The sequence below is a fragment of the Galeopterus variegatus genome, unplaced genomic scaffold (assembly GCF_000696425.1).
Source record: "Galeopterus variegatus unplaced genomic scaffold, G_variegatus-3.0.2 Scaffold1167, whole genome shotgun sequence".
NCBI lineage: Eukaryota > Metazoa > Chordata > Mammalia > Dermoptera > Cynocephalidae > Galeopterus > Galeopterus variegatus.
In genome coordinates, this window is record NW_007727278.1 from 601,065 (window position 1) to 611,831 (window position 10,767).

The window sequence follows — 10,767 nt, forward strand, 5'->3', positions numbered from 1 at the left end:
TGCCGCCACCGCGCGTGCTGTCGCCGCTGTTGCCGACGCCGGGCCCCGACATCCCGGCCCCGCCGCGGAGGGGCGAGGCCCGGCTCAGGCCCAGCTCTAAAAGCACAAGAGGGAAACCATCAGAGCCCGAGCTAAGGCTTGCCTGAGCGACTCTTACATTGTTTTCAAGAGACCTCCCCCCCCCCACTCCTCTGGTAGCCTTCACTCCTGTCCCCTTCTCCTTCGTCCTGCTGTCCCCCACCCCCGCCTCAGGCCTGTCCGTTCCTTTCCTCCAAGCTCTGCCGCTTTTGTACCTGCCCGAACATAAATAAATCGTGCAAACACGGCCCCCGGGGTACCCGTCGTTTCCCGAAAGGTTGACTCTTGATGAAGAGTCTAAGACAGCTCCGTTTTCTTCCTAGGATGTGTGTACGGCGGCGGAGTGTGGGGACACTTGCCGTGAGCATCAAGCGTGAGATTGGGGACTGTCACATTGGGGCGGACCATGAGCCATTCTTGAAGGAAGAAGAGGAAGAGGAACAGGAAGGAGAGAAGGACAGAGAGAGAAAGGCCGTCCCGAGAAACCCGAAACTCGGTGACACGCTTGCTGGAGGCTCCTGTCTGTTTCCTTTTCCGTCGCTGCCACGCGCGCGTCGCAGGAAGCTCGACCCTAAGTCCCGAGCGTGAGTCCTGAGTGTCTCCTGTCTTCACCTGGCCTTTGCACACACACCCTGCACACCTGTGTCTTTGTGGGCAGCAAGTACCCCGTTGGCACCAGGGACGCGTCCCAGCTTTCTTGGTCGCCATGGTCTGTAATTCAAATTTACAAAACAAAACATTTCTTGACCCTTGTCTCAAGACTCAGAAACGGAGGTTCTCTCCGAGGGATCCACATTTGGTTTTTTTAAAAAGAGGTCTCTTCCTCCGTTGGGGTCTTTCTGGCAAGCGGGCGGCGTTGGCTTCTCCCCGAAGTCCTTTTCCCTGGGGCGACTCCCGACTGCTGACGCCGTGCCGAAGCCTGCCACGATGCAGCCTTTTCTTTCCTTCTCTGCACCTCTGTCCTGTCTTGGCTTAAGTTCTGTTTTACCCCAAGGATCGATAGAGAGGAAACACGGATTTTTTTGTTTGTTTGTTTTTAACCGAAACTCTCGCCAGGGGAAAACCAGCAGCGAGAAAGGGGCGCCAGTTTGCGGCGAGGCGGGCAGGACTCCACTAATTAGAGCCGGTGAGGGTTGGAACCGACTCCGAATCCCCACCTGCGCCATCTCTATTTCCACCCACAGGATTTTAACTTACAGAGGTAAGTGAAAGAAGACTTTGTGACTCAAATTCTTGAGAAAAGAGGGCACCGCATGCTGCTGCAGGGCCATGTGGAGCAAAGGAGGTGGTCAGGAGGCAGGAGCAGGAGCAAAGGACACCTGGGCCACAGTCTTCATAGGGGTTCACGGGTGTCCCGACCTGCGGGAATTGGGAGTCGGTCTATGGAATTTGGAAGGGGGAGTGGGTAGGACGAGAGCCGCAAAGGAAGGGAGCATGACAGAAGTCTGATCAAGCCCCATTTAATGAGGAAAATAAGCTCCTTTTATAGAAACTCACAGGTGCAAGAGAACAAAAAACAATGGGTGGGGGTGCTGATTTTTTTTAAAAAGCGGTCTCTTCCTCCGTTGGGGTCTTTCTGGCAAGCGGGCGGCGTTGGCTTCTCCCCGAAGTCCTTTTCCCTGGGGCGACTCCCGACTGCTGACGCCGTGCCGAAGCCTGCCACGATGCAGCCTTTTCTTTCCTTCTCTGCACCTCTGTCCTGTCTTGGCTTAAGTTCTGTTTTACCCCAAGGATCGATAGAGAGGAAACACGGATTTTTTTGTTTGTTTGTTTTTAACCGAAACTCTCGCCAGGGGAAAACCAGCAGCGAGAAAGGGGCGCCAGTTTGCGGCGAGGCGGGCAGGACTCCACTAATTAGAGCCGGTGAGGGTTGGAACCGACTCCGAATCCCCACCTGCGCTATTTCTATTTCCTGTGGCTTGGGGCTGTTTGGTATTTAAAGTTTAAGGAAAGAAAAACTTCCTTCAGAGATGCCTATGCTCAGAGAAACTGAGGATAACTCCCCTCGCAAAGAGGAAAAACACTGACTGAGTTTGTTTTCTTAGCAGATCGAAAGGTGACAACTGACCTTTAGAGATGCTGGGGAGTAAGCAGGACCCCTATTTAAAAGTCGGTGACCACTCAGGCCCAGGGGCTGCGCGGCACCCCGGGAGCGTGTCTGCACCCTGCACCCTCCTGGTCACAACTCCGAGACCCTCCCACCCTGCGTCCCTGAAGGTAAGGTGTGTCAGCTGGGGACTGATGAAGCTTCTGAAGCCCACCAGGAAAGTCCCTTCCCTGCGCCGATCGCCGCTGCAGCCCTAGGCTCAGTTTCTGGATCCGGGCTCAGGCCCTTCCTCAGCGCACGGGACAGAAGAGAGGCCGCCCCGGGGTCGGCCAGCCAAGAAGGAAAGCCGCGCTTGCCTTCGGCTGTGAAGCGACGGCTGTGAAGCGACAGCTGTAGTCGGAAGAGCGCGACCCTTTCTCAGCAAAGCCGAAGTGAACGCCCAGTTGGCGGAGCAGCGCAGAGGGAGTTTAGCGTTCAGAGTCCGCTGCAGAAAACTCACCAGCTTCTTCGCGAACACAGCAAAGTTTAATGATCTCCAGGCTCCTGGAGCCAATGAACAGCCAGCTGCAACTAGGTGAATAACTCTAAACTAGCCGCTTAATCTTGTTTATTCGGTTAGCTTGCACCTTGAACCAATGAGCAGTGGCCCAGCCTGACAGAGGAGGCCCACCCTGCCAGGCGCTTCTCGAGGACCGGTGGTGAGAATGCCCACCGAGGAGCAGAGGTCTGGCGAGAGCAAGGCGGCTTTCTCACTCCTCAGAATGTCGGGACCCTCCTGCTAGAGCCTTCTCGGTCGGTCGCAGGAGCCCCGACGCAACATAACTCCGCGTCCTCCAGGTCTCCTCCCGCAGGCTGGACGCAGGTGCCGGGCAGGGCCTCGCTGCCTGCGCCTGGGTTGCGCCTTCAGGGACCTAGGGACAGGAGCCGTCTCCCACGGCTGCTAAAACCCGAGCTGCCCTTAACATGCTCCCTGCAGCAAAAGACCCGGCTCCAGAGCCCACCAGGGCCTTCCACTTCGGGAGGCTCAAACACTGCCTGGTCCCCACCTCCTGTCGTCTAAACTGGTGTGGAGGAACTGCGGGGCTGGCTAGGCCACTCAGCAAACCCCCAAACAGGGCCAGGCCGGCCGGATTGACCCCAGAGCCCATGGAGGTTCCACTGGCTACATTTTTTTTTTTTGCAGTGTTTAGTGTAGGGAGAGCTCGGAGATGCCTGTGAAAGGTGGTGGTGATGGAGCAGTAGGATTTCGCTGTGAGAATGAGAAACCGGAGGTTTGGGGAACTGCGGCCGTGAGTAGAAGTGATGCGTTTGTGGGAATCAGAGGAGCCAACCCTTAAGATTCAGAACCTTATTTTCTTTAGGTGAGCATGACGCCCACTGGGTGCCGGGAGAAGATGAGAGTGGAGGCTGAGAGGCCTGTCTTTTGGACTCTTCAGCCTTATTTTCTCTAGGTGCGCATGACTCCCACTGGGTGCCGGGAGAAGATGAGAGTGGAGGCTGAGAGGCCTGTCTTTTGGACTCTTCATATGGAAAATGGGAAGAGGCCCTCGGACCCAGGATGCTATGAGATGCGTTTTTTCCCACGCACCGATCAGTAGAGATCCCCTCCCCTCCCCCATAGTCCCCCTGTAGGAGCCAAGACCTTAGCGCTTACTCACGTGACTCCCTCGCCCGTTCCGCTTGCATCTCCATGTCCGCCTCACAGGGATTCCCAGGAGGCTCTGATAGGTCTTGCCTTCTGTCGCCGCTGCCGCTGCCACTAGCGGTGTGGTGATCATCTGACCCTCGCGGTTCTGGGGCCATTCGCAGGTACAGAGAGTTGTCGGGGTTCCTCCGCACTCCCCGGTGTGGCGAAACCGCCGGGCCGCTTTGCTCGCCCTCCAGCTGCAGGATGTAACTGACAGAAAAGGGGGTGGAGGTGGCCCGGCTCAGCAGCATCCCGAAGGCGGAGGGGCGGGGCCGAGCAGATTCAGGTCCCCGCCGAGCGCAGCTCCTTGAGCCTTCCGTCTTTGCAGTTGCAGGCCCCTTAGACAGACCCAAGCTCTGGGACAGACGCCCAGACTCCTGGACCGCACCTTCCTCTGGGCCATCCTTGCGGGCCGGGGGATCAGGGCTGGGTGGGGAGACAGCCGCCCCCCATTGGTTCCCGCAGAAACCACGTGCTAACCCTGCACTTTCCTCTCCAAGCGCCTTCTTCCCGCTCGCTTCTAATCCTCCCCAACCCCCAGTCTCCTTCCTGAGAAGTTTGGTTGTTATTGAGGGTTCTCAGAAGCAAAGAAAACGTGGGGAGACGGTGCTGCGCCCCAAGCGCCTTCTTCCCGCTCGCTTCTAATCCTCCCCAACCCCCAGTCTCCTTCCTGGGAAGTTTGGTTGTTATTGAGGGTTCTCAGAAGCAAAGAAAACGTGGGGAGACGGTGCTGCGCGCGGCTCCTATCTCCGTCAATACGGTACAAGCTAGAACTTTCGAGGACAGTCCAGGGTCCGCGAAGACCCTCCTAGAGGATGTGCGGGGATGGAAGCGTGGAGTTTTTGCTGTGCAACCCGAGTCGGTTCATCCGGCCTGGTCCTAGCTCAACTCCCCACTCTTAGGGCAAAGGAAAACTGAGGTAGAGACAGCTGGGCAGTGGCCAGATTTGAGGTGCACGCTGGGGTCTTAGCAGGCGCAAGGCCCGGACCCGGGAGGAGCAGGGACTCTTGACCCGCTAGGGCCTATGTTGAGGTGGAAACGTGGTGTTTAGAGCTGAGTCCAGGTCTGTGGAGCCCCGATTCGCCACTTCCCAACCCGTGAGCGAAGAAGGGCGGGGGGGCTATATTTGGGGAACCCCTAGCCTTTTTGACCACCCCGCAAGTCGTTGGGGTGGAGGAAGGTAATAGCTCCAGCCTGCGCGGAGATGCCAGAGAGGTACTCAGATTGCCCTTTTAGTCCCCACGTTTCTTCTCTTCCTCTCCTTTCTCCTCTATAAAGATGATTGCCTGGAGCGTGGGTGGGCACGTGCGTGTATAAACGAGGTTCGCACCCAGGGCGAAAAGTTTTGCTTTGCGTCAGATCTCCAGCAAAGCTCCTTGGTCACAGCTGGCACCGAGCAAAGGCAACAGTGTGGTACAGTGCTTACGATTGTGGAGACAGAGTCAACAGATCCAGGCCTTGCTTTGGAACATAACTGTGGGCTTTTGGGCAAAGTATTAACCTCTCTAAACTTTGTTTTCATAAAAAATATAGATAAGAGTTTGCCCATCATAGTAGGATTGCTAGAATTAAGTGAGATAATGTGTATGACATTGACGAATGTCCACTGCTGTTATTACTTATGCTACGTGGATCAAGATACAAGATAACATGATTCAGCAGTCCCAGCACACAATCGAAGGTGTTTTTAAATCTTTAAAAAATCAAAATGGGATCTCACAAGAGTTCTTCCTGAGATTTCATATCAAATGTTTCTTAAACTCTCTTAAGCGAATTCAATGTTACAAAAGCTATTAGGATGTTATTTCCTGAAATTCAGATGAATGAACTTGTTTCCCTGGGAGAGAGGGTGCAAAATTTCAAGCAAAACTTCATGCAAAATTTCAGCAAATTTGATTGTTCAGCCATCAAGTAATGATTTCTTATACACGGTATAATTTCATCTTCATATCAAAGCTATACCCTGAATGTTTCCAGCCTTCCCCCCCCATCCCCCCCAGAACGGAGTTGAGATCAGAGAAGTCAGGCAACTTCCAAGGTGGCCTAGCTCATTAATAGCAGGGCCAGTCTAGCACCTCGCCAAAACCAAACCTTTCCTTTCTTAATTTTTGGAATAGACATCTTTTGCCCTCAGAGATCTAAAAATCTTATGATGAAACATACATTCATTAAAAATTTTTTTTCCAATTAAAAAAAGTCATCATGTACACCATGGAAAAAATAGAAAATAGAGAAAAATTGAAACGAAAATAACATTCATCCAGAGTTAACATGTTAGCACATTTCCTTCTCTATTTATTTTTGCTAATATGAGCTCATTCGTATATACGAATTTGTATATATTTAAATTTACATCATAAGTATGTCTAGTACTTCATTAGAGTTTTAAAAACAAATATAATTTAAAATAATCTAATATTCCATGTTATGAGTGGACCATAATAAACTGTTTATACTTTTCAAACTTTTCATCACTGTAAATAAGGCTTTATTTTTGTGCTTTCATCCCTGACAATGTTTTCATTTCCTCAGGATACATATGTAGAAGAAACATTAATGAATCAAATATTTTAATGCTCATAAAACATATTATCTCACGACTTCCTAGAAAAATAATGTTATCGCATCCTCCCCCCAGAGGTGTAGGGGAATGTCTGGCTGACGGATATTTACAAGAACCACCAGACACCACAGCGAGAGAGGGCGAACTTCGAATATCCTCATTCAGAGGACAGGGGGTAGGAGCTCCGCCCCCTGCACTCCAGCCGGAGCAAGACAGGCTCAGCTCAGTCCCCGCCTTCCCAGGGCTGTGGTCGGGAGGGGGGCGACCCCGGATAAAAACCTGAAGCCACAAACTCGCCAGAGCATTATCGTAAGGTGGAATTTTCGTGGCGGACAGTCGCACTCTGGGAAGTCGTAGAAGAAAGGACACCTTGGGAGGGACTTGGCGTCGAAAGCCCTGAGTTCAAATTCTAGCCTTAGGTCCTAGATCTGGCCTTCCTGGTATGTTGCTAGGATCAAATGAGATTTTGGAGGCGAAAAGGCTTTCTAGCCCCTTGAGAGCGATGCAAACACAAGTGCTTGCTGCGAAAAGGGCTGACTTGGCTCAGGCTCGGGCGCACCCAGACCAAAGCTGGCAAGAAGTGCCCATGTCACGCTGTCGCCCAACTACTGTGGGAAAGAGACTTTCTTCCACCTCAGGGAACTTGCATGGCCGTGTTCTGATCTCAGCTGTGGGCGCTCTCAGCTCGCCCGGGTCTCACTCTCCCTAATTCACCTCTTGTGGCTCGGGACCCTTGGGAGCGGGGCCGGGCGGTCTCCCCGTGCCCTCTTCCCCTCCAGCGCCAGGGCGCATTGAGAGCCGCCCGCTAGAGAGTGGAACCAACAGCTGTTATCTCGCCCGTTCCGGGTAAATTGGGACCGCATTAGCACAAGGGCGGCACGAGCGACCTGGCCACTCAAAGCGCGCGCCGGGAGGGCGAGGAGTAAGTTAGGCTCGCAGGCGAGAGCAGAAAAGCCCGGGAGTCCTGGGGCTCTTCGGCAGGGCTCCGCGCAGCCCCCGACAGTGTGGTGCGGGGTATCAGGAACCGAGGGGTCTCCTGCTTTTTGTCCGAATTTGCATGTGCACCGCAGACATTTAAATGATCCCCGTGCAATGTGATACCTGGCACAATCACAAGGAATTTGTACACATTTATTAAGCCTCTTCTCATCCGTGGTTAATAAAAGTCTTTTTCTGCTCGTATTTCCCCCCCCCGCCAAACTTTCCTAAAACGAAGAAAATCCCTCTAGAAAGTATGATACACAGCAGGCGACTGCTGGTAAAGTTTGGCGCTAGTGGGCCCAGTGGGCTTACAGGAAGTCAACGGTCTTCAGTGTGAGGGCAGGATCCACATTAGACTAGACTAGGCTTGGACTCTGCGTCTGTTGTCACAGCTGTGTCCCCAGGGCATAGATTAGCAACTGGCATCTAATAGAGTTTCAATAAATATTTGTTGGATAAAGATATTTGCCTTATTTGGCTGGGGGTAATCCCTAGGATACCCTGGGGACTGACCCCCTCCCCTGCAAGACTCCTAATTGCCTGATGTTGGTACTTTCTGCTTTGCCAGGTCCCTTTTGCTGGGACACACTTTTAATTTTATTTTAATTTTTAGAATTTTAATTGACATAATTGTATATATTTATGGGGCATTGTGTGATATTTCAGTTTATGTATGCATGTGTAATGATCAAATCAAAGTAATCAACATATCTATCACCTCAAACATGCAACGTTTCTTTGTGTTGGGAACGTTCAAAATTCTCTCTTCTAGCAAATTAAAAAGTATACAATAAATCGTTGTCAATTAGTGTCACCCCACAGTGCTGTAGAGCACTGGAACTTACTGTTCCTATCTAGCTATATCTTTGTAACCCACTTTTAAATATTATAACATGTTTATTTTTTGAATATGTGAAACATGAACAGGAACATGGTTCTAAAAATCAAAATTATGCATAAAGATATACTTAAAGAAGTGACTACACTTCTATTCCTTCTATTCCTGTTCCCATTCCCCTTTCTTTCTTGGTTAATACATAATCTCATTCATTTATCCCAATCTCATTAATTTATCTTTTCTGTGCCTTTTTGTTTTTACAAACTAACAGATATATGTACATCATTTTCCTATTTTTCTTCTTCCTTCCATGGCAAGGTGGCTTAATATGGTTTAATACTCTTTCTTGTTCTTGAAAAGCGGTCACATTAAGTTTCTTGGAATGATATCAAGCTTCTGGTTGCTACCTGCATATGGCTGCTGCTTTATAACACAGAGGATGTCACAGCTGCAACAATGATGCTTAGAATGTAGAATGTCACCAGCACACTTTTACCTGGTGGACTGGCATTAATGTGCCAAATTTCACCAGCCTGATGAAGAACACTTTTATTTGTAATGATACTTTCATCATCAAAATTTATGATGTGGATCTAATTATCGTATTTTAGAGATGGGTTGACCACTGGTGCATCCTTTTTCTGCTGCCACAGGGCAGGCACAACTGCAGTTGCTCACACACCTGAAGCCCCCTCACTAGCACAGGCCCTCCCCAAAACATGGGCTGCTTCTAGCACCCATTCATTCAAATGGATATTCTTTTGCAGTTTGATTTTTTCACTTAACAATATATCCCATAAATCACATCACGTTGGCTCAGAGAGATCTTATAATTTTCTACAATTGCCTAGTACTCCATTGTGTGAATGTACCACAGCTTATTCAACTACCCTCCTGTGAATGCGCTTTTATATATATGTGTATATATTTATGTGTTGCCAAGTTCCCCTCCAGAATGGTTGTGTAGGTTTGCATTCTACCCGCAATGTATGGGAGTGCCTGCCTCCCGTATCTCCCAGGCAACGGAATGTATGATCAGACCTCTTAATTTTTACCAATCTGATAGGTGAGAAACGGTATCTCAGCATTGTTTTAATTTGCATTTCTCTAATTACGAGTGAGGTGTAACATCTTTTTATTTGTGTAAAGGATATGCATATTTGCATATATATTATACATATTATACATGTATAATATACATATAAGTATAAAAATACATAAATACATACAAATAAATTGACATGCATATTTGCATATATATTATACATATACATGTATAATATACATATAAGTATAAAAATACATAAATACATACAAATAAATTGACATACACATAATTTGTATCTTTTCCGTATTATTTGGTCAATTTTTAAGTTTTCTCTGTTTCAGTGATTTTGGCTATCTGTGCTGTATGTTGCTAATATTTTCTTCCTGTTTGTCAGTCGTCTTTCAACTTTCTTTAATAATGCTTTTTGCCATGAATTTTTTATGTAGTCACTTGTACTATCCTTTTCTTTTCTTGCCTCTGAATTTGAGTCACAGTGAGAAAATCTTTCCCTACATCAAGATTAAAGAGGAATTCACCCATATTTCTTCCAGTATTTTATACGGTTTTGTTGTTTACATTCGAGTGTATTTGAGTGTATGGTGTGAATTAAGGATCTAATACTACCTTTTTTCAAATCGCTATGCTGGGACCATTTTAACGGTTTGCCCGGGGTCACCTTCAGAGGCGATCTCTGCGAACCCCTTAAAAGTCAGTGCAAAAATCTCGGGGTTAGTGGGAGGAGCAAGGATGAAACGGAGAGTGGAGGGGGAGAAAAGACTTCTTTACTGCAATTGTTTAAAGACAAACTGGCCAGTGAAGGGGGTGGGGTTGGGGAATCTGTTCTGGTGGGCACCTCGGTTCTCCGCGTCACCGCTCCGCACCCCGCTTCCCGGCTTCCCGGCTCGTCGCGGCGGAGCCTAGGACAGAGAGCGGGGCTGGATTCCTCGGGCGGCTCCCGCGCTCACGACACACCTCCGGAATGGAAAAGAAAATCCTCAGCGGCCGCGGGACGGCCAAGGCTCCACTGTGCGGCGATGGGAAGCTGCGGGCGGGGACCCGGCTGGGATGCAGCCGGGCGACGCTTATCTGCGCCGCGCTCGCCAGCTCCGTTTCAATTAACATTCCAACGCCCGACCGCCTGGCCGCTGAGAGCGCCGGGCCACCGACCCGCGGGAGCAGCGTCCCAAGCGACCCCTGGAAAAATAAACTGTAGGCCCCGGCGGCTGTGTGTGTGTGTGTGTGTCTCTCTGTGTGCGTGTGTGTGTCTGTGTGTCTCTGTGTGTGTCTGTGTGTGTGTCTGTGTGTGTGTGTGTGCGTGTGTGTGTCTGTGTGTCTCTGTGTGTGTCTGTGTGTGTGTCTGTGTGTGTGTGTGTGCGTGTGTGTGTCTGTGTGTATCTGTGTGTGTGTGTGCGTGTGTCTGTGTGTCTCTGTGTGTGTGTATCTGTGTGTGTCTGTGTGTGTGTCTGTGTGTGTCTGTGTGTGTGCGTGTCTCTGTGTGTGTGTCTGTGTGTGTGTCTGTGTGTGT

The 10,767-nt window shown here is 50.0% G+C and overlaps 1 protein-coding gene across 1 annotated transcript in view; it reads right to left on the bottom strand.

The window, feature by feature from the left end:
- The window catches only part of NKX2-6 (NK2 homeobox 6), a 15,296-nt gene that overhangs the window by 1,261 nt on the left and 3,268 nt on the right, over positions 1-10,767 (bottom strand). Inside the window, exons 3-5 of the mRNA XM_008575287.1 lie at positions 3,784-4,238; positions 2,482-2,668; positions 15-96 (exon numbers count right to left, since the gene is read on the bottom strand). Coding sequence (XP_008573509.1) covers positions 15-96; positions 2,482-2,668; positions 3,784-4,238 — 724 coding nt within the window. The remainder of the gene's footprint in view (positions 1-14; positions 97-2,481; positions 2,669-3,783; positions 4,239-10,767) is intronic.